The following is a 24011-nucleotide window of genomic DNA, read 5'->3' on the forward strand; positions in this document are numbered from 1 at the left end:
TCAATATAAGATGCTGAGGAATGAGGCAATCAACAATACAGTCTTCTGTCCTAAATCTACTCAGAATCTAGGAAGATGATTGGCATGTAAATTAAATACACTGTGTCAGGAGCAATAATAGGAGTATTTACAAAATATTTGGAAAGGACACACAGCGAAGGGAATAAACAAATCTACTGGAGGTGTGTGATACAAGGAAGGCTTCTGGGGGAAAGGCAATATTCGAGTTGGATTTTGAAGGATAAATGTGAAAGAACAGAAGCAGAAAAAAACAGGTTATGTAGAGGCACCTAATTGTGAAACAGCATGGACTACTCAGGCCAGAAAAGTATGGAGAGGCCAGATAATAGTGTGGTAGTGATGATAATGGTAATAACACCCAATTATTGAGTGAACACTCTGTGCCAGGCATTGCCACATCCCTAAGCACTTTGCATACATGATTTCTTGATATCCTCATTATGAAAAAACCTTGTGAGTGGGAGAGCCTGGGCTTGGCCCTGTAGCCAAATGAAGAGCCACGAGACTTGTAAGTAGGGTGGATGTCATGATCATAGTATATTTAGAACAGTGATTAAGGCATCGTATTTTTTTAATTGTGGTGAACGACAACATACATTTTATCCATTTTTAAGTGTACCATTTAGTAGCCTTAAGTATTTCACATTGTTGGGCCACAATCACACCATTCGTCCACAGAATCCTTCATCTTGTAAACCTGAAACTCCGTACCCATTATATAAGAACTCATTCCTCGCTCCCCAGCCCCTGGCAACCACCAGCCTGCTTTCTGTCTCTATGGTTCCGTGATATAGGTGGAATCCTACAGGATTTTTCCTTTGGGGACTGGCTTATTTCATTTAGCATAATGTTCGCAGGGGTTGTCCATGTTGTAGCATGTGTCAGAATTTCCTTTTTTTTCCTTAAAGCTGAGTGATATTCTATTGTATGTATATACCATATTTTGCTTTTCCATTCATCCTTTGATAGCCCCTTGGATTGTTTTCACCTTTGACTATTGCAAATAATGCTACTGTGGACATGCGTGTACAAATATCTCTTCAAGATCCTGCTTTCATGCCTTTTGTGTGTACACACGGAAGTGAAATTTGGATCATATAGTGAGTGTGTGTATGTGTGTGTGTGTGTGTGTGTGTGTGTGTGTGTGTTAGCCACTCAGTCACGTCCAACTCTTTGCAACATTGTGAACTGTAGCCTGTCAGGCTTCTCTCTCCATGGAATTTTCCAGGCAAGAAAACTGGAGTGGGTTGCCATTCCCTTCTCCAGGATCATATAGTAATAGTCTATTATTATTATTTTCTACCATGATGCATCACCTAGTTCCCCAATCAGGACTGAACCGGAGCCCTTGGCAGTGAGAGCAAGGAGTCCTAACCACGGGACCACCGGGGAATTCCCAGTAATACTCTTTATAGAAAGTAAAATACTTTTTTTTTAAAGTAATACTTTTTTTTTTTTTTTTTTTTTGAGGCAATCCATGCTGAAAGGCATCAGTTTTGGAGATAAATCTGGGAGAGGAAGCCTGCGGTCAGGATGTCATTCCCAGACAAGACATGATAAGAACCTCAACTCTAGGCTATTGGAAATGAAGAGAAGGGAATGCAGGTAAGCCATTGACAAGATCTTGGTGCCTAACGATAAGAGAAGGAGGAGCTGGGTATTCTGGATGACTTCCTTACAGGTTATCTCCAGACTTTTTGCCTGAGGCAAATAAAGTTTAGGGACCCTCTTTAGGAAAAAGAATCCTGTGGTGATTGGGGAGCTGCCTACTCACCTCCCATACCATCTCAGGCCCAGACCTGCCAGTCAGAGCTTTTCTCCTGTGGCTAAAGAGATTGCTGTTCAGAGGGATAGGTAACCCAACGCAGGTTATTGAGACTCAGTTCTGGGGCTTTTGTTGGGACTGGTGAGAAATGGTTCATTTTTCTATTACGTCTTGTGTGTGTGTGTGTGGCTGCTGAGAGGTTAGGATGTAAGCCTGGACCTTCTGGTGGTAAGCCTGGCACCAAAAGGGAAGGGACAACAGAAGAGAGGAGGTATATAGGGATATACTGGCTTATGATACCCTTTGATTGAGTCCCTGAGTCAGTCACGCATAAAGCTAGACCTACTTCAACATTTCTGTCACACGAATCCATTTTCCGGTCTGTATCACTTTGAGTTAGTGTTCTATCTGCTGTAACCAAATATTCAGATTCTATGTCTGTTGACCAAAAAGAACAATGGTGGGCCCTGCTTGAATCATATGCCTCCTTGGACCCAATAATTTCCTTGGGGCATAGGGTAAACCCTTTGACATGTCAGCCAAGTGAATGCATCTGTGATTGAGAGACTAACGTATCACATGAAGTGAGTGGTGGGTACTCCACAGATGGACGAGATGAAGCCAAAATTATAAAAAAGAAGAGCAGATGCACCTTACCAAAGAGATTTTAGATTCTTGTGGGATCTGGGAAATTGGTTTTTGAGAAATCATCCTAAAGCAAGCCTGGTTTCAAATCCTAATTTTGCTCTCCATTAACTACCTGGCTTTGGCCAAGTTGTGTATCCTTTCTAAATCTTAGTTTCTGATTGCAAAATGGGAATAGATAATATTTACCATCTCAGGGTTGTTGTGAGTGATGCCATTAAATGAAGTGATCATTTTAATTATAAAAATCTGTATGCAGGTCAGGAAGCAACAGTCAGAACTGGACATGGAACAAAAGACTGATTCCAAATAGGAAAAGGAGTACGTCAAGGCTGTATATTGTCACCCTGCTTATTTAACTTATATGCAGAGTATCTCATGCAAAATGCTGGGCTGAATGAAGCACAAGCTGAAATCAAGATTCCCTGGAGAAATATTAATAACCTTAGATATGTAGATGACACCACCCTTATGGCAGAAAGTGAAGAACTAAAGAGCCTCTTGATGAAAGTGAAGAGAAGAGTGAAAAAGTTGGCTTAAGACTCAACATTCAGAAAACTAAGCTCATGGCATCCAGTCCCATCACTTCACGGCAAATAGATGGAGAAACAATGGAAACAGTGTCAGACTTTATTTTTGGGGGCTCCAGAATCACGGCAGATGGTGACTGCAGCCATGAAATAAAAAGATGCTTACTCCTTGGAAGAAAAGCTAGGATCAACCTAGACAGCATATTAAAAAGCAGAGACATTACTTTGCTAACAAAGGTCCATCTAGTCAAAGCTTTGGTTTTTCCAGTGGTCATGTGTGGATGTGAGAGTTGGACTGTAAAGAAAGCTGAGCACCAAAGAATTGATGCTTTTGAACTGTGGTGTTGGAGAAGACTCTTAAGAGTCCCTTGGACTGCAAGGAGATCCAACCAGTCCATCCTAAAGGAAATTAGTCCTGAATATTCATTGGAAGGACTGGTGCTGAAGCTGAAACTCCAATACTTTGGCCACCTGATGTGAAGAGCTGACTCATTTGAAAAGACCCTGATGCTGGGAAAGGCAGGAGGAGGAGGGGCCGACAGAGGATGAGATGGTTGGATGGCATCACTGACTCGATGGACGTGAGTTTGAGTAAACTCTGGGAGTTGGTGATGAACAGGGAGGCCTGGCGTGCTGCCGTCAATGAGGTCACAAAGAGTCAGACACGACTGAGCAACTGAATTGAACTGAACTGACTAAAACAGGCATACTTATTATTTATCAGTGTTATTATTGGGCTTCCTTTCTGGCTCAGCTGATTAAAGAATCCACCTGGATTTGATCCCTCGGTTGGGAAGATCCCCTGGAGAAGGGAAAGGCTACCCACTCCAGTATTCTATCCTGGAGAATTCCATGGACTGTATAGTCTGTGGGGTCACAAAGAGTTGCACAGGACTAAGCGACTTTCACACACACACATGGTTATTATTGACTGTGCTGGGTCTTTGTTGCTGCATGGGCTTTCCTCTAGTTGTGGCAAGCAGGGGCTACTCTCCAGTTACAGTGCACGGGCTTCTCATCGAGGTGGCTTCTCTTGTTGTGGAGCAAGGGCTCAAGGCTGCACAAGTTTCAGTAATTGTGGCTCCTGGGCTCTAGAGCTCAGGCTCAGTAGTTGTGCTGCATAGGCTTCATTGCTCCAAGGCATGTGGGATCTTCCTGGACCAGGGATCAAACCTGTGTCTCCTGCATTGACAGGTAGATTCTTTACCACTGAGCCACCAGGGAAGCCTAACGGATATTTTGGATCATAAAAAAGAACATTATTAAGGAGACATACCAGGACTGCCTGAGACAAACAATATTAGCAGTACCCCTTTTCACTCTCAGAAGTATTCCTATTTGGGTAATAAATTATATGATCTTGCTGCCCATGATGCACCTCTAATATTGCTTAGCACATAGTAGGTGCTTAAAAGTTGCTTAGTCTCCTCTGAATCTTCTAATAGGATTAACTGATGTCTTCTTGCTTCTTTGTAATTCTCCAGCATTGTGTATTTACAGGGTGTATTCTCCCAAACATTTTTTTGCTATTGTCCAAGTGGGAAGTTATGTGACAAATGTGACCCACAGATTTGTATCTGTGAAAGAACACTTTCTTACAGCTCCCCACCAACTTCTTTTAATTAATGGGAATTTGGAAAGGTAGTATTGACCTCTTTAAGAACATTTATTTCAATTCTGCATATTAAGGCAGCTCCAGTTAAAATAATTAAGATTGTTGGGCCACACCTGGTAGTTATTTTGTAACGTGAAATTTTACTTTCTAGCATTTGCTGACACATTCTATTGTTAGACTTTGGTCAGGATTTTCTAAATCTACTCTGGTAATGATAAGTTAAAGATGTCTACTATAATAGGAAAACACATAAAATGGGGGAAAGATTGAAAAAATTCTTCATGAAAAAGATATACTCATGACAAAAATAAGCACATGAAAAGATGCCTAGTATCATTACTTATTTGGGAAAATTAAAGTTTAAACCACAATGAGATATCACCTTACATCTACTAGAATTGCTAAACTTAAAAATATTGACTATAACAAGTGTTGGTGAGGATGCAGAGAAGCTGGAACTCTTGTACACTGCTGGTGGGAATATAAAGTGGTACAATTATTTTGGAAAAGATTGGCAATTTCTTGAAAAGTGAAACCTATACCTTTCTTATGATCCAGTCATTCCACTCATAGGTATTTATCCAAGAAAAATGATAGCATATGTCCATAAAAAGACTTGTACATGACTTTTCATATAGCTTTATTTGCAATAGCTAAAAACTGGAAACAACATAAATGTCCATCAACAAGAGGATGGAGAGAGAGAGAGAGATAGATATACACACACAATGGGGGAGACCTGGGTTCGATCTCAGGGTTGGGAAGATCCCCTGGAGGAAGGCATGGCAACTCACTCCAGTATTCTTGCCTGGAGAATCCCCATGGACAGAGGAGCCTGGTGGGCTGCAGTCCATGCGGTCACAGGAGTCGGACACGACTGAGTGACCTAGCACAGCACAGCATGGTGTGGTATAACCTTACAATGGAATGCTGCTGCTGCTGCTGCTAAGTCACTTCAGTCGTGTCTGACTCTATGTGACCCCACAGACGGCAGCCCACCAGGCTCCCCTGTCCCTGGGATTCTCTAGGCAAGAACACTGGAGTGGGTTGCCATTTCCTTCTCCAATGCATGAAAGTGAAAAGTGAAAGTGAAGTTGCTCAGTCGTAGCCACCCCATGGACTGCAGCCTACCAGGCTCCTCCATCCATGGGATTTTCCAGGCAAGAGTACTGGAGTGGGGTGCCATTGCCTGCTACTCAGTAATAAAACTAGGATGAACTACTGATATATGCTACAATGTTAACAAATCTCAAAATGATTTTGCTGAGTGAAAGAAGCCATTTGAAATGGAAACATTGTATGGTCTCATTTATATAAAATTCTAGGAAACACAAACTGACATGCAGAGACAGAAAATGTATCCATGGTTGTTTGATCAGGTTGGGTAGCAAGGAAGAGAAAGGGAGGGATTTAAAAAGACCCATTTTAAAGTATATAGTGGCATTAAGTACATTTTCATTGTTTTATGACTATTGCCACTATCCATTTCCAGAATTCTGTTCATTCCAAGCTAACCTTTGTACCCATTAAACAATAACCCCCATTACAAAAAAGTCACATTTTTGTCTTTGTTTCCATGATGAAATTGAATATGATTCTTGTATATTCTATGATACAAGGAATGACCTTGAAGTAGATGAAAGTGATTTTGACTCTATGTTCTCCATCTTACTGTAGTCAGACAAGCTTACATCACAGCAGGAACAGCATGTGATAGAACTGTGACTTGTACCTCAAATTTGGCCACCACCTCTCACTCTTTAGTCTGAAAGAAAAGTAGGTGAAGTCTTGTTCATGACACTCAGCCGCTATCACACTACTGGAAAAGCAGCCTAAACTGCTTGCCTCACCAATCCTGGGTCAACTGTGTCATTTCTGTGTGGGACGACTGACCTAATTATCATTCCTACCTCCTGACTAAATTAGCAAATCACATATAAATCACTCACTTTCCTCCCTTCCTCCCTACTAGTCTCCTGCACCTTCTACCCTCCCTCCACCAAATCAGTCAGAAGCCCTTGAAAAGCTAATAGCACTTTGTGTGCATTTTCTTTCAAAGTTGCCCTGTTCATTTCTGTTCCAAGCGGGCTCAACTACGGGAAAAAGTTTGACTCCTCCTCTCAAGCAGTTTGCCACACCTGGTTCCATGATCTGTTCTGGCACGGTAACTGGTGTTTGCTAAACAGAACTCTTACACTAGACTCTCAGGGATAGAAACATATCCTAAGCGTGCACGAGAAAGTTCCGGCAAGAGGCAAAGCTTAAGAGGCTGGCAGACCTGGGTCAGTACACTTCGGTCTCTGAGTTTTGGCTTTCTCACCCCTAAAATGGATGTAATGTCTACCTACGGGGTTGTTTGAGAGGAGAAAATGAGAACGTGTTTGGGAGGTGTCTAGAACGGTGCCAGGCACTGATGAATGAGGAGAGTTCTGTTCCCTTCCTCCTCTCTATGAAGTTATTTGAGATCTGAGGGAAAGAAAGTGATGCGTTGGAAGCGGGACCATGAAAGGATGGAGGCTCTTCTGGCCTAAAGGATACAAGTTTACTTAGCTCTACACAAAAGATCTGGCTCAAAGAAGCCTACGGATGAGAGAGAGAGAGAGAGAGAGAGAGAGAGAGAGAGAGAGAGAGAGAGAGAGAGAGAGAGAGAGAGAGAGACAACAGTCACCTGGGTTTTTGGATTAGCTGAACCCCGTATAAAAGATGCTTGTAAAAAGGAGTTGGTGCGAATCCAGAAAATTATTTAAAATGCCCAGGCTCTGCCATGGCACATTCCCCACTTTTTTCCGTACAGCACACCCAGAGTGAGCTCGAATTTGGCCCGAAGCCTTGACTGTTCCCAGGACGGCAGCAGTGGAGAGGTCAGACCAACAGGTGTGGGAAGCTGCAGGGTAAGGGAGGAAGAAGCAGGTGTCGGAGGAGGGGGCCCCCCTTTCTCGGGCACAGGGGCTCCAAGGCTGCCCCCCGCATCGAATGGAGGGGTCCTGCCCGCCACCTGCGCGCGTGGGGTCTGCAGCCAGGGAGGAGGCAGAAGGAGGCGGTGGATCAGCCACGGGTCAACCCTGGTGGGCTTCCCTCCCCTTTGCTGGCCGCAAGCGGATGCCTGGAAGTTGACGCGAACTCCGAGCCTCTGCGAAGCCCCCGGGAGCCAGGGCGACTCCCATTGCGGAGCAGGCCTCCGCCGGCGCTGCCGGCTCCGCCGGGCCTGGAGGAGGGGCCGCTTCGACCCTGCAAGGCGTGAGGGCGGGGACCGGGGCCAGAGATCCGCGCCGGGAGGGAGCGCTGCGCCCGCCGCCCTTCAATTGGCCGCGCCGCCCCCTCTCCAGAGACGCGGGAGGCGGCGGCCCTCCATTGGTCGGGCTAGTCGGCCAATCCCTGGAAGTCCGGGGGAGGCGGTGGGGGGCAGTTCGTGCGGGACTCCGGAGCCGAGCGGGAGCGTCTGGGGGACCTCGTCCGATCGAGTAGCCGAGGCACCGCCCGCGTCCCGCCGCCGCGTCCCGGCGACTCCTGCGCCGCCCAGGAGAGCGAGCTCCGAGCATCTTGTAGTGCGGCCACTCTTCGGGGCCAGGAGCGGGGAAACCGAGTGCAAGAAACCCCCGGACCCGAACTCAGCCTCTTCCCGCCGCGCGAATCATCATGACCCACTTCAACAAGGGCCCTTCCTATGGGCTCTCGGCCGAGGTCAAGAACAAGGTACGCCTGGGCTCGGATGGGGCGGGACCCTGGGGCCAGAGGTGGGATGCAGGGCGCCGCCCCGGGACCCTCAGACCCGGGTGGCTGGGGCCGCGCTTCTCCCCGCGCGCCTTTGCTGGCGGGCTTCGCGGATAGTAGATGTCGGGGCGGGGAAGGGGGTGCGCGACAGTTTCTGCGCGTCCCCGTCCTGTCCCCGGCTGCAAGCGCAGGCTCCCGGGCGCTCAGCTGGCTTTGTTCCAGCGCCGCGGGCCGAGGCTAGCGACGGGCGGTGGGTTCCCAGGCTCTTGGAATCCCTCAGCGCCGTCCCTTGGTTCCAGGAGCGGGTCCGCGGCTGCAGGACGCACCCCTCCGGCAAGGGGGCGCTCCTGCCTGGTCATTCGCCCTTAGGTGGGGCCCGTCGGCACGGCTGGGGACCCAGCGAGCAGCCTCCGCCATCCACCCCGGCCCGGGCCCCTGGCAGACCCTGGACCTTCACCCACTCTAGCCCCCGGGCGGAATTCAAAGCCGCGAATAAAGTTAGGCGGTTAGTGGGCAAACTGGGTCCCCATTGTTCCTCGCCTCTTGCGGGGTGGGAGACCGCTAAGCGGCCTGAGGCAAGGGCCCTAGGACCACCGGAAGGACGGGAGCCGGCCAGAACCCTTCCTGGTTTTCGAATCCCGGTGCCAGTTGCTGCTGCTTTTGCGGCAAGAGGAAACAAAGCCTGAGCGCGCCGCTTCGGGAATATCTGCTGTAGACTTGAGCTTTTTTTTTTTTTTTCCTTAAAAGAAAACAAAACCAAAACACTAAAGTTTGTAGTACGTTAGACTTTAACGGTATCAAGGAAATCTTCGTGCGTTGCTTTTGTTCAGGGTTTATTTGCCGAGGTGGACTGTAGTTTGGAGTGATTGGGCTTTGGTAACCCTCGGTTTTGCCACTTTGCCCAGCATAAGAATGCGTTGAGTTTATCTTTGGGACTTTCGGTCTGGGAAAGAGATGAGAGGCGTCCCCCTCCCCAAACCCTCTCCTTCCTTCCTCCCTCCCTGCATTCCAAGCCCATGACATCAGGGGTTTCTGGGGGGAGAGAACAGCCAATCCGCGCGGAACTGCGCACAGAACGCTCATTGTCTCCTTTCTGCTGTTCTGGCCAAAGCGCCACAAAGGAGGGCTGCTGTGGTTTAATTCCCATTAACCTCCCGGGAGCCGAAGCATGTCAGGATTGCCCCCGAACCGTCCTACCTCTGGTAGAATTCACCGGCATTGTCAGAACTGTAACATCCCAGCGTTGGGGGTGTAGGAAGTGTGGAGGGAATTACCCAGGGACTATGAAGCGCACCATTGTCACACCCCAAGGGAGAATTGTGGCTCTGCCCAATCCCTGATATAGTCTCCACATCATATTATTAATTCAGTTGTTACTAAATTCTAAACAATCTCTGAAGCAAGTAGTTGATTTTCGTTTGTGTATCTAAAATTGAAATCTAGATCTTTTACCTTGTCAAGTGTGTTGCCTGTATTAGAAAGCGGTTTCCTGAACACTGAAGAACAGAAAAGTGAGTGGTTTGTGAGTACAAACCCCACCAACTGAAAACCCCTAGACTATTGTGCTGTTCTTTCCAAGGTTTGCAAGTGGACCTTTAGGAATCCTTTCAGTGGAATCAGCGTGTCCAATTTACTGGATGTAATAGCCTGGCCTGGCTTTGTGCACGTTAATTTTAATTTGCCCTTGAGATACTTGTATGGCAAACCTTAAGTCTCTACCTTTTCCGTTGTAAATGAGGTACTGACCTTGGCAGTCCTTCAAGTGACTGACTTTTCTTGGCTGTTAATATCATCTTTTTGCTGATTAATGAAGCAACTTCTGCCCCTTTCCTACTTATTATTGAGTAGACTGAAGGAAGTGCATAGACTGAGGCTAGATCATTAATAACTGTAATTATTATACATTTTTAAAAATAGTAAAACCTCAGCTTTCAGGATCTTTGGAAAGTTGGTTTTCACTTTTGGTTTGTATAACTGTGGGTTTATCCCTTTAAGCATCAAACCAACCTTTAATAACCCCTTTCATTTATATGGTTCTTTCAGACTGTATCCTTTCATAGGAAGTCTTTTGATCTCCATAGCAGAGCAGCCCTCTGAGATGGGGAGGATTCCTGGGATTATCCAACATCATTTACAGATCAGGATGCTGAAGCTCAGAGAGGTGTGATTTGCTCAAGATCACAGGAGAAAGTTGGAATATTCTAAGAATTTAAATTCGAAGAGTGATGTCTTAGTTCAGTGCAGTACTTAAGGCTGTTCTGTTACCAGTCACTATTGTCTATCCCCCTCCCCGCTATTTTTGCTGTCCACCTGTCACTTCCTGGCATCATGATTATTCATTTAATGCTGTTTTAATTGGGCTTGGAAATCAAATATCCCTGTTTGCTAATTCTTGGTATGAGATAATGCATTTCAGCTGAGGGCTCATAACCACCTGATGAGTGGGTCTGTGGAACTTGAACCTTGACACTGCTTCATTTGGATAGCTTTTGATTTCTTCTTGCTTTTTTCTCAATGTATTGCATAACATAACTTGCTTTTTCTCTATGATAGGTTGCTTAAATGTCAGTTTTTTTTTTTTTTTCCTTAAAACCTCATTTAACCATGTGGGGAGTGGGAGTGTGGTATGGACCTTGGAGTGAGGCAGATGTGGGTTCTAATCCCCCCCTGCCACTTACCTGCCTTGAATGATGTTGGGCAAGTTATTTGACATTTCTGTCCTAGTTTCCTAATCGGTAAATGGGGGAGTAATAGTTACCACCTCTAAACTCTGTGTTACTGAGATGTGTCTGGCTTGTAGTAAGTACTCAATGAGTATGTTGTGGATATTAATTCTTAATAATAGAAAATTAGCATTGGTATTATATGTCTTAGACTTGTATGTCACTGCCTCTTTAAATATTCCATTTTATTTTAAAAAGCCTTTAGTCTATTTATATTTGAGCTGCGAAAGCAGTTCATCAATGAATTGAGGAAGCCTTTGATCTTAGATAGGATGGGGAAGCCTGGTGGGCTGCTGTCTTTGGGGTCGCACAGAGTCGGACACGACTGAAGCGACTTAGCAGCAGCAGCAGCTTTAATTAATAAAATTTCAAGGGAAAATTTAAATTTTAATTTTAAATAATAAAATTTCAGTCAATTTAAGATACTTGTTTGAGAAGATAATACATGGCAGAATATACAATTTTTTTTTTTTGTTTTTAATTGGCTAAAAGATGTTTGAAAACAGCCTAAAAAAAGTAGAATCCTTTAGCCTGCAGTATAACAGTCTCTCTCTAATAACAAGAAAAGGATTATAACTTGCAATCTACAAAGACTATGTGTAGTAGAAGGTCCAGGAAAACATAGAAGCTGCTGTAGATAGTTCAGTGAGAGACGGAAACATAAAGTAGAAAGGTCTTACATGGATCATACAAGTTGAGCCAGGCCCTTGGCTGCATCTAAGGGACCAGAGGTAAATACCCCTGTGCCTTATGAACCATGGAAACATGACAGGCCCCAAAGGGAAGCACAGCATTTCCGACACTTGGTTCTGATGTTGGAGTCAGGGTGCATGCATGCATGCTCAGTCGTGTCCAACTCTGACCCCCATAGACTGTAGCCTGCCAGGCTTCTCTGTCCATGGGATTTCCCAGGCAAGAATACTGGAGTGCGTTGCCATTTCCTCCTCCAGGGGATCTTCCCGACCCAGGGATTGAACCTTGCTTGGTCTCCAGCAGCCCCTTCACCGGCAGGCGGATTCTTTACCACCACGCCACCTGGGAATCCAGGGTACTTTCTTGTAAAGCTGAGGATTTAGTGAAGTATGCCCTCACCAGTCTTAGAGCAAGTGCTGCAGGGGGCACTTACAGTTCTCAGGGAAGGGGAGGAGTTAGCTGTGGGGGAGGAGTTAGCTGTGGGGCAGGAGTGAGTGGAGATGCAGTGATCTTACCTGGGTATGTTTTTGGGGAGGGGTCTAATTGAGATATTAAGAAGAATGGAATTGGAATGTACATTCTCACAGTTTCTGCTCCCAAGGAATGTCTGATTTGAGCAAAGTAGCTTCTCACACAGTCTTTTTGGTTTCAAGATGGTATCCCTCAACAGACAAAAACCACTTTGGATGATTTACTACTAAAATTGTAAGTCTTTAAAAAGTAAATTAACCAATCATAGAGTAATAATTAAATATCAGTTCAGTTCAGTCGCTCAGTCGTGTCCGACTCTTTGCAACCCAATCGCAGCACACCAGGCCTCCCTGTCCATCACCAACTCCCGGAGTCCACCCAAACTCATGTCCATCAAGTCGGTGATGGCATCCAGCCATCTATCCTCTGTCGTCCCCTTCTCCTCTTGCCCCCAATCCCTCCCAGCATCAGGGTCTTTTCCAATGAGTCAGCTTTTCGCATCAGGTGGCCAAAGTATTGGCGTTGCAGCTTCAGCATCAGTCCTTCCAATGAACACCCGGGACTGATCTCCTTTAGGATGGACCGGTTGGATCTCCTTGCAGTCCAAGGGACTCTCAAGAGTCTTCTCCAACACCACAGTTCAAAAGCATCAATTCTTCAGCGCTCAGCTTTCTTCACAGTCCAACTCTCACATTCATACATGACCACTGGAAAAACCATGGCCTTGACTAGATGGACCTTTGTTGGCAAAGTAATGTCTCTGCTTTTGAATATGCTGTCTAGGTTGGTCATAACTTTCCTTCCCAGGAGTAAGCGTCTTTTAATTTCATGGCTGCAATCACCATCTGCAGTGATTTTGGAGCCCCCAAAAATAAAGTCTGACACTGTTTCCACTGTTTCCCCATCTATTTCCCATGAAGTGATGGGACTAGATGCCATGATCTTAGTTTTCTGAATGTTGAGCTTTAAGCCAACTTTTTCACGCTCCTCTTTCACTTTCATCAAGAGGCTCTTTAGTTCCTCTTCACTTTCTGCCATAAGGGTGGTGTCATCTGCATATCTGAGGTTATTGATATTTCTCCCGGCAATCTTGATTCCAGCTTGTGCTTCTTCCAGCCCAGCATTTCTCATGATGTACTCTGCATAGAAGTTAAATAAGCAGGGTGACAATATACAGCCTTGACGTACTCCTTTTCCTATTTGGAACCAGTCTGCTGTTCCATGTCCAGTTAAATATTATTACCAAATGTCCCATTGAGACCCTGCTGGCCTGCCAGCCCAGTGCCATTTGGACAAGCAGGTTGCTCCACCGATCAGAGTAACCCCAGGGTGATAGTGGACTCCTGCTGTAAATTGTGCTGTAACGTAGTCTGCCTCGTTTTGCTGCTAGAGAATCCTGATAAAAATGTATGGATAGGTTTAGCTTTAGCTTTTTTTTGACTTTACAGTTCAGTAATAGCTTTTTAATTTAGAACTTTTTGTTTATTATCTCTTTATACCAGCAGTAGGATCTCTGTCTTATTCATTGGTGAGATATCTCAAAAATCTATCTTTTAGAATACAACTTGGCACATAAATGGATGCCCAATAAGTATTTATTGATTTAATGAATTTATTCGTCAGGAATAGATTTTACTGTCTCTAGAAACTGGAAAGTAGCAGTGTTTGAGAAATCTATGTAAAGAAATTCTGTGGTACAAGTGTGAAGTTTTTGAAGGACGTGGAGATTTTTATAGTTCATTTTTCTTCAGTTTGTTTTCATTGTTAATACTACACTGAAAATTTATCACTGAGATAATTCCTTCTTGTTGAAGTTCTTTCTTAGGCTCCAAGGTTAGGGAGGAACAGTAGAGATCCCCTCTGCAAGACTCTGTCGGTCATCTCCCAAAAGGCCTCCTGTGAAGTGGCCCTTAAGCCCACTGGATATGTGCCAGTCCTGGTAGGGGTGTACCATTGCAATTTGCCTGCTTTGGGGGTTTGTTTTCCTGTCTTGACCAAAACAATTAAAGGAAAAACCGTTTGCTGAATTGAGAAGAGGTACCTACTACCCATTTAAAATGGTGGTTGGTGGTTTAGTTGCTAAGTCGTGTCTGACTCTTGCAACCCAATGGACTGTAGCCTGCTAGGTGCCTCTGTCCATGGGATTCTTCAGACAAGAATACTGGAGTGGGTTGCCATTTCCTTCTCCAGGGGATCTTCCCAACCCAAGGATCAAACCCAGGTCTCCTGCATTGCAGGCAGATTCTTTACTGATTGAGCTATGAGGGAAACCCAAAGAAAACACAGTTTGCTGAACTGAGAAGAGGTACCTGTTACCCATTTAAAGTACTCAGACTTGTTTACTCTGGAATATTAATGAGGATCATTATCAAACTCACTATCCTATGATCTATAGCTATTTACATTCTTTTCTTTGTGGAAATAGTGCTATTTGTCTACCTCTGTCCTTTAAAATTCCCAAAGTGAGCTTGACAGTGAAGACCTTGCTGCAACCATCATCAAGAGTCAGATCCTCTATTTCTGTAGGTGTTTTCCCTTTCCAGGTGGGATTATGAGATCAGTAATTGTTTTCTTTTCACTGAACAATGTATCAGGGACCCCAGTTAATATTATATATTACATTAAAAAAAAAAAGGACAGTTGGGTGGTTTTGGTTTTTCAGCCAGTCATGACCATTATATCCAAGAGAGAGGGGAAATGCTTATTTTTCATCTCAATATGACTAGGTCATGGGAAGGAACTTGTTAAAATTTTTTCACAGGTTTGATTTTCTTCTAGGCATCCTTCTATGGTGTATACTATGTGCCTTGGCTTTCCTGAACTCTGAGCTCTAGCCATGTGGGCTCTTAACTGTTACTCATATGTACCTGTGCTCAGGTTTTTGTTAAGGGTTTTTTGAGCCTGCAGTTGATTCACGCTGTTTGTGGGGCCTGAAGCTTATACAATTTAGAGTTCATCAGTACAAAAAAAAAGTATTTTGCACATTTTATGAAAACATGACCATGGGAATCTTTGTGAACTTGAAGTTGTCAAGTTGTCCTCTAAGTTCTTCTCCATGAGAAAGTAGAACCTGGTGGCCCTGGAGGCTCTGACTGGCTCCTAATCTTGGTTCTGCCTCTTACCCTGCGACTTTGGGCAAATAACCTCTCAGTGTCTCATCTGTAAAGTGTGGGTATGCTAGTACCTATCTGTAGTGTTTGGGGTAAAATAAGCAAGATAATCTATGTAATATGTTTCAAATAATACCTAGAACCCAAAGTACACATTATGTACATGTTAGCAATTATTCCATTTTGCTCTGCTGGTTAGATTCAGTCCTGTGTTCTCCCCAGCTTCTTTTACCTTCTGGATTTTGAGATTATCTCGAGAACTCGAACATTCATGCACCAATCTGTGCTGCTTTTACCTTCTAGATTTTGAGATTATCTTGAGCACTTGAACATTCATGCACCAGTCTGTGTCTGAATGAGGCTTCTGGCAGATAGGGGGCTACAGAGCCAAGCAGTACCTCCCTATTTCTAACTCAGGACTGTGCTCTGCTCCCTGAGTCCTGAATCACACCTTCTCCCCCGGCAGCCTGTAATGGAGTCCTGCAGTGAACCCTGGGCTGTCTCTGTTCACACTGCCCTCAGGGCCGTAGACTTATGTGTAGAGCTAAAGGCCTCACTTTCTGGGTGTACCAGTACTTTGTTTTTTCTTCCTAAGAAATCGATTTCTGTTAGACAAGATACACCTTTCATTTCTGGATTTCAGACAGGGTGGGTATTCCTCTGCATGGACTGCTAAACATATTTATCTTGTAGCATTGTCGCTGGAGGCCTTGAGTCCTAAATGGTTTTAGGAAGGCTCTCCCTAGACCTGTGTGAAGCAAGTCCGTGAGGAGAAAAGACTTAATTACTAGCTTCCCCCAGGTCTGTAGGGAGGGAAGCTCTTCCCTCCCAGGACCAGGAAGCTTCAGGGTGTGAGTGTGAGGCAGGCATATCCGCCCTGGGAAGGTCAGGAATTAGGGATGCTAGTATAGAGAGGAGGCCTTCTGGGCAAGTCATAGTCAAGCATTTATGGCCCTTTCCTCTCTTCGCCCACACGTCTTCCAGGGGATCCCGGCTGCTAAGTGGCTAGGCACACTGCTATGATATCATTGTTGTTTCTTCTTTCCTCTTCTCAGATGTTTGCACACTAATCTTTCATCATTATCTTAAGCCTCTCTGCCTACCTAGTGCTGCAGAAGGCGCCTCAATTGGATGGGGAGAGTGCTTTATGATTGCAGTTTTCCCTCCCTCCTTTTGTTTCACGTGGGAGGAAATAGAGAAAATAATCAATACCATGTGTAGTGAGTCTCTCATAACTCCAACATGTGATTCTACTTTGGAAGCAAAAATAGCAACAGCAATCATACTTCTAATTGAGTATAGAAACTCTACTTATATGAAATAGCACATTTTGAGCTTGTTGGAGTCCTTGGCCCTTAGGAGCTGAGCTGGAACCTTAGGGCTGCTCTTCAGAGTGTTCCCACAGCCAGATCTCTTCCCCTGAATGGACATGCATTCGTCTCTGTCTTTCTCTTTCTTCAGAGGCCTAGATGTGGATAAAACCCCCTCCCCCAACCTCACCTCGGACACACGCACGCACGCGCGCACACACACACACACACACACACACACACTTTGCCTGCCAGGTTTTGTTCCTAAATTTCTTCCTCTCTGGGCTTTGTTTTTTTCATTTTCTGTTTCTCCTTTCAGTGACAACTCTGCTGTTGACACCCTTTCCAGCATTTTCTAAAACATGCATGTGGAAGGAAGCTACTTTTTATAGGGGCCAGTGGAAGAACTGAAATGTTTTTAGTCTGAGGCATCTCTGCCAAATCTCTCATTATGAACTTTTGAACCACGCTGGCAACACCCTTCGAGACTGCAGATTCCGGGGCTGTTTTGAATCGAAGCCGCAGCAAGTTCACGGCGCACCAATCTGCTGCAGTGATGGTGCTGGTTGTTGTTGCATGCCTTCTCACATCTCCCTGAGTTGGAAGGACTTTTAAGCCACAGAGTCTAAGCCACCACCCTGTTCTCGGTTCTTAATCCTTTGTCTGCAGGCCGCAGAGTTGCCTGTGCTAGCTTAGAGAGTTCCTGTCTCAGCTTAGTTAGAAGGGTGGGAGTGGGAGAACATTCAGCGGTGGAAAAGACTCAGACTTTGGAGCCACACGTGGTCCAGATGAATCCCTGCCAAGCCGGTGACCTTGGCCAAGTCATCACTGCGTGAATACGATGCACCTACCTTGGGATGCCATCCTCTTTGCCTATGAGAAACTCTTTTCTTTTTTGATCCTTATTTTATGAATGAAATATTTGTCAGGAAGAATGCAAACTACCAAAATATGAAAGTAAAGAAGCAAAAGTATTCTGTATCCCTTACCCCCACCCAACTGCTTGTACAACTTTAAATATCATTTGGACATTTTAGAAATTGAATTATAGTCTATCGTGTGGACTTCAATTATGTATTTATTCATTACTTCCCTACTGGTGGATATTTCCTTAAAAAGGCACTTGTGTGGAAAAGTGTGTAACTTCTGATCCAACATTTAAATGTGCTTATGGATATTGCCAACTTGCTGCCTTAAAAAACAGTTGACTAGTTCTCACTAATGGTTCAAAAAAGAAGGGAGATCTCCTCTTGATGTTAAAAACAAACAAAACTATCAGAGAAACCTTGTCGAAATTCAAGTCTCTTGCTTTAGTTCTTTATTTTCAAGTCTTAAGTCAGTGACATTTGTGGCCCCTACTCCATCTGTCACTTCCACCAGACTCAAGTAGGAGTTGGCAATGAGATGAGGCTAAAGAATGGAGTGAGGGCATCTCTTTTTATAAATTATTTGACTGTAATTTTTTTTTTAAATAGCTCAGTTGGCATCAAAATGATAACCTTATCAAAATACCTACCAAAGAGTACCTGGACAGGAATGGCCAGCAAAATGTAGATAGAAAGTGAAGGGTTAACATTTATTGGGTTCTTAAGATTTATGTAAATGAAGTCATTGATTCTTCTCAGCACCTTCTGATGTGAGTGTTATTAATGATCTCTGATTTACAGGTGAGGAAATGGGCATGGCGGAGATGGGATTCTAAATAGAGCATTCAGTTTCCGGGGCGCATGCTCCTAACCATTTTAATTTGAGGTCAGAACTCAGGGCAAATTGGCATCTCTCAGGGGAGGAGGAGAAGGCAGACCAGAGGGGGAAGCTCCAGATCTTTTAACAAGAAGTCAGAAGGAAGAGAGGTGGGAGGGGGCCCCAGGAGTGCTGCAGAGAGGCCCGGAAAAGGAAACAGGCCACCGGACTTGGCCACGGAGAGACCACTGGTGAGCTTTTAAGAGATCATTTTCAGTAGAGCAAATTTCTGATGGGAGTGGAGTGGAGTTTAGGAATAAGTGAGGAAATGGGGAGGGTTGTCTTGATAAGAAGAGAAACAAGACAGTGTTCGAGGCTGGCAGCAGGTTCAACTGAAGATGCACTTGTTTCATTGCGCTTCCCCATTGATGGACTAGATAAAGGCCAGGGCTCAATACACATGGCGGGTGGGAGCAAAGCAGCACAGAGAAGAAGCTTTGCCATGAAAAACGGGGAAGGTATTGGGTTGGCCAAAAAGTTTTTTCAGATTTTCCCGAATGAACTTTTCGGCCAACCCAATATAAAGGATGAGGACCAGAGAAACAGAACCGAGGTGGATAAGACATCCCTTTTTCTGTTGCGAGTGCTGTGTTGCTCTTCTCACAGACCCCCTGATATCTGATGGCATACACAGCAGTAGCAGGAGAAGAGGGTCCAGGCCAAGGCCTACATGTGGAAAACACTGTTGATTCAGCCGCTTCTCTGCTCAGTCCTCCTGGAGCCCCCTTTGCAGCCTGGGCACTGCTGTCTCTTCATTCCCTTCCTTGGCCCTTGATTGGAAAGGATGCGAAGTTGGGCTGATTTTGTTATTTGTGCCTGGGTGACCTGCAAGCTTCATGACACAGCATCCAGGATACCTTGGTGTTTGGGTGCAGCCATCTGATGGAGGCTTCCGTGCTTCCAGAGAAACTCTCTTTCTCCCTCCCTTTCTGTGCTCTCAGATTGCATTACAATCAGGTACAATGTGAAGTTAGTTTTTACTGTTGAGATGCAAGAGTGCCCTCATGGAAAATTCCTTCCCTCTAGTTTTCATGGGGGAAAAAAAAGGCAGTGATAGCTTGCACAGACAATACATCTTAAGACTCTCAAGACATATCTCTAGCCAGCATCTATACTACATGTAAAATAAGATGTGTCAATCCTATTCTGTGCTGATTGTATAAAGCCATTTCTCCAATGGGCAGACTCTATCATAGTAAGCAGAAAGGGACCCCCAGGAGGAGCTCTCCTGAGAGCTAATGAGATGGTGGGGTCTGTTTCTCCTTGGTCTACTTTCCACTGTTGTCCATCAGAAGCTCAGAGTAGGGGCAGTGTGTGTGTTCTGACTCTGTGCCAGGGTAGGCAGCTGGGAACACTTGGGTGTGCGTGGTCAGTGGTCTGGAAGTGGAGAGGGCTTCCAAGCTGGGGAGGGACGAGTTTACAGTTGACACTTGGGATGTGAGGGTGGATTTCATGCTTTCTGCCTCAGGTCATAATGGACTCCGAAACTTATCCTATGAAGCAAACTTGCCAATGAATAGACATTCTCAAGCTACAAAAAGACTACTGCCAATGATACTCCTTGTAATTACAGAAAAAGAAAGGAATCATCTTCAGTACTGTTCACATGCCCGACTCAGATTATTTAAGAGGCTTCTTGGGTAGCACAGTGGTAGAGAATCTGCCTGCCAATGCAGGAGATGTAGGTTCAATCTCTGGGTCCGTGAGATCCCCTGGAGTAGGAAATGGCAACCCGATCCAGTATTCTTGCCTGGAAAATTCCATAGACAGAGGAGCCTGGAGGGCTACAGTCCATGGGGTTGCAAAGAGTCGGACACAACTGAGTGGCTGAATACGTGTGTATGCACACACACACACACACAGAGTCCTATGAGGAGACAAGTGCCTGAAAATCTTGTTTGGTCTCTGAGTTGTGTCCTTGCCACCTGTGCTGCATTGGTGCCCGTCTCCTCCCCTCCTGTGTGCCTCTAGTCGGCTCCCCAGGATTTCTGTGCTTAATCCAGGGTCTGTGTGGCGTTCAGAGTAAATCACTCCCTCTTCTATACGACGTCCATCTACATAGTTAGACGGTACTAGTCTGTTCGTGGGCCCCCAGAGACCCTTCTAGGTCAAACGTAGCCGCTCCCAGCTGACGGGTCTCATGATAGGCTATATGCGGTTTTCCTAATCTTTTCCCCACCTAGTTTGCTCCTTCTAGAAACTGATCCTGGTTTGTCAATGTCTTCTTTTAGAGTGTGGCACACAGAACTGACTACCAGGGCACAGTGGGATTATTAACTAACTCTTTTGTTTGCCTACAGAGCACTAACTCATTCTGTTTTGATCAATGTCATCACCTGATGAGGTGGTTTGAAGGAAGATTCCAATCCGTGCTTTGGCAGGTTGATTTTTTTCAGTCTCTAAAGTAGGGGTGATGATAATTGCCTGAGGCTTTATAGTTCACATACTCCTCTCACATTTGTTTCATTTAAATAATCCTTTCCTTGATTTACCTCATGAGGCTGCTTTCATCAAACAAATAAGATGAGCAATAGTGTGTATTTTATAAATAATTGTAGACCTCTGCAGACCAAAATAGCATTCACTTTTCTTAGGATCACTGAGTAAGCATTACTAGTTAGTTCTAGAATTTGGGGGCAGGATTTTACATATATCTTAAAGAATTTGTTTATTAAGTTAGGATCTTTCAGAATTCAAAAGAATTTTAACTATTCCTGATTTATGTTTTGTAAGTTTAATAAGTGTGTCTAATAGTTTCAAATCATTAATTACCAAAACAGAAGAGCAGAGATCTCACTCTTAGCCTCTGGTTGCCTATCCCTGGGAGCCCCTCCCGCCTTGACGTAGATCAGCACAGTGGGCACGTTTGTTGCTTCTGACCTGGCCCTACTTCTAGGGTTACAAAACTGGGTTTCAGGAGTGCCATAGACATAAGGGACTTTTTATCAGAAAGTAAAACAGATACGTCCCTAGCGATCCATCTAAGATGACTAGATTGGTAGATCAAGGAGATGTGATGCCCATAAGAGCCAGCCATTCAAATGCTGATGCCTTTTGGTAACAAGAGAGATTTTTTAATCTGTGGCATTTCCCTAGTCCGGTAATACTCTTGGTGAATAAAAAACCAATTTGCTGAGTATCCACTATGGGCAGGCACGGGCTGCAGATGAGTGAAGCCTGTTCTGCCATCAAGAAGACACAGGCAGGTGTTCTTAGATGTGCCTTGCATGCTGACACTGGCTCCTGGTGGCGACTGTCCTGCCCCCTAAGTGCCAACACACCTTTTCTGGAGTCCACTCAAGCATGACAGCCAGGCTCTTCAGCCTGTAAAGGAGAGGCCCTTGTCTCTGGGTGAGAGTGGGGAGGAGTGGGCTCCTCTCTAGGTTCCTATTAACTGTTTGCCAAGATTCCTTACATGGGAAGCTATTCAGTATGCACATCTTTACTCATCATTATTTTTGACTCTGGATTTTTCTGGGAATCCAGCCTCTATGATTACTTCCTCCTTGTTTTAAGTTTTAACTTTCTAAATCTACTTTTTAACTGTGTATATTCTAAATTCTGTAGTCTGACGGTCATTTTCTAGATAGAGAAGACAAAGTTGACATTCTGTTGTTTCTGCATTTTCCTGCCATTCCCTAGTTATACTGTTTGCTTTAGGCCCTGGATCAGGTCCTCTTATTTTAAAATCTCTAATTTTTTGTTAATTTCACAGTATTCATATGTTGAGTCATAGTATTTTTGTATTTGTTTGACTGTACATATTTGGAGGGGAAATTTTGTGCTGGTGCCATATGTTGCTACCTTGATCTGAAGGTTCAGCTGTACCTCTCAGAGATGGGCCCACATTTAAAACGCCCTTAGATGTTGCTCTGGTTTACCCCAGGCAGATGTGGATTTCCATAGCTGGGGAATATATAGTCATTTCCTGTAAATATTTAGTAACTTCAGGCCATAGGATGAGTCTCAGATTCTATAGTGAACTTGAGGAAGTTGCAGTCTACCTTGATATCAGTGTAAAGTGATTTTCTCTAGAATTCCTACCCCCTACTCTCCATAAGATATAAACTTGCCTTTAATTTAAGTAAAAAAAAAACTTCTTTTCCCGTTTAAAAAAAGTATGTTAAAAGTACAGTTGAGCCCCTGATCCCATGCTTCTCTCTTCGCTGGAGAAGCTGTTGTCTTGCACTTGGTATTTATCATTCCCACAGGAGCCAATTTTAATCCAGTGTTTAAAGCTGAGGATAGTAGACTGAACATTTGTACTAGCTACTTCTTTTTTTTTTCCTTCAATTTTATACTTTTTACTATTTATTCAAGAAATTTAAAAAAAATTTTATATAACTTTAAAGGTTATGTTCCATTTATAATTGTTACAGAATCTTGGCTATAATCCCCATGTTGTACAATACATGCTTGAACCTACTATACAACCAACAGTTTGTACCTGCCACTGCCCCATCCCTAAACTCTTAAATTGCTCCCCCCAAGGTGTTAACTACTAGTTTTGTTCTCTGTGTTTATGAGTCTGCTTCTTTTCTGACAAACCCACTTAAAAAAATACTTTATCCCTTTTCACCAGCAGTAATCTGAAAAGAATGAGAATTTGGAATGCAAAGACAGGCAGGAAGAAGAGTGGAGATGTGTGGTGATGGGAATGGACAGGAGCCATGGGCAGTGTGTGGGATGAGCCTGTCTGCAGTGGCATGTTGTTTTTGAATTGTGAACGGTAAAGAGAACAGGTTAGTGTGGGATTTGGTTCATACAGGTCTGTACTCAAGCTTGAAACCGGAAGGAAGGGGGCAGGGCACACCTTTAAAAGAATGACGTGGCCCGAGGACACTACCTAAACTGACTAGAACCAAATGGGGTTGACTTCCGCTAGATCTTGAGCCTTAGGGTGTGTTCATTGTAACACATCAGCAAGCTAGATGATACACCCACAGGTGCCATGACTTACAGGCCTGCAGTCCCGCAATAAAGGTCAAAAGTGGCAGTGGCCCGATTCCTGGAAATCCCCACCCCTTCCCCAAAAGAGCTAGAATACTCTTTCCACTAGTTCAGTTCAGTTCAGTTCAGTTCAGTTGCTCCGACTCAGTCATGTCCGACTCTTTGCGACCCCATGAATCGCAGCACGCCAGGCCTCCCTGTCCATCACCAAATCCCAGAGTTCACCCAAACTCATGTCCATCGAGTCGGTGATGCCATCCAGCCATCTCATCCTCTGTCGTCCCCTTCTCCTCCTGCCCCCAATTCCTCCCAGCATCAGAGTCTTTTCCAGTGAGTCAGCTCTTCACACGAGGTGGCCAAAATATTAGAGTTTCAGCTTTAGCATCAGTCCTTCCAAAGAACACCCAGGACTGATCTCTTTAGAATGGACTGGTTGGATCTCCTTGCAGTCCAAGGGACTCTCAAGAGTCTTCTCCAACACCACAGTTCAAAAGCATCAATTCTTCATCGCTCAGCTTTCTTCACAGTCCAACTCTACATCCACTCATTACCCTATGTAATTGTTGTTTAGTTACAGAGCTGTATCTGACTCTTTTGCTTCCCCATGGCCTGTAACCTGCCTGGCTCCTCTGTCCATGGGGTTTCCCAGGCAAGAATACTAGAGTAGGTTATGCCATTTCCTTCTCCAGGCGATCTTCCAAACCCAGGGATCAAACCTGCATCT

At 44.7% G+C, this 24011-nt stretch overlaps 1 protein-coding gene across 1 annotated transcript in view; it reads left to right on the top strand.

The window, feature by feature from the left end:
- Positions 1–7980: 7980 nt before the first annotated feature.
- CNN3 (calponin 3) overlaps positions 7981–24011 on the top strand; it is a 30163-nt gene continuing 14132 nt past the window's right edge. The window contains exon 1 of the mRNA NM_001038179.1: positions 7981–8269. Within this exon, the coding sequence (NP_001033268.1) occupies positions 8213–8269 (57 nt within the window). The 5' untranslated portion in view covers positions 7981–8212. The remainder of the gene's footprint in view (positions 8270–24011) is intronic.

The sequence above is a fragment of the Bos taurus genome, chromosome 3, assembly GCF_002263795.3.
Source record: "Bos taurus isolate L1 Dominette 01449 registration number 42190680 breed Hereford chromosome 3, ARS-UCD2.0, whole genome shotgun sequence".
Lineage (NCBI taxonomy): Eukaryota > Metazoa > Chordata > Mammalia > Artiodactyla > Bovidae > Bos > Bos taurus.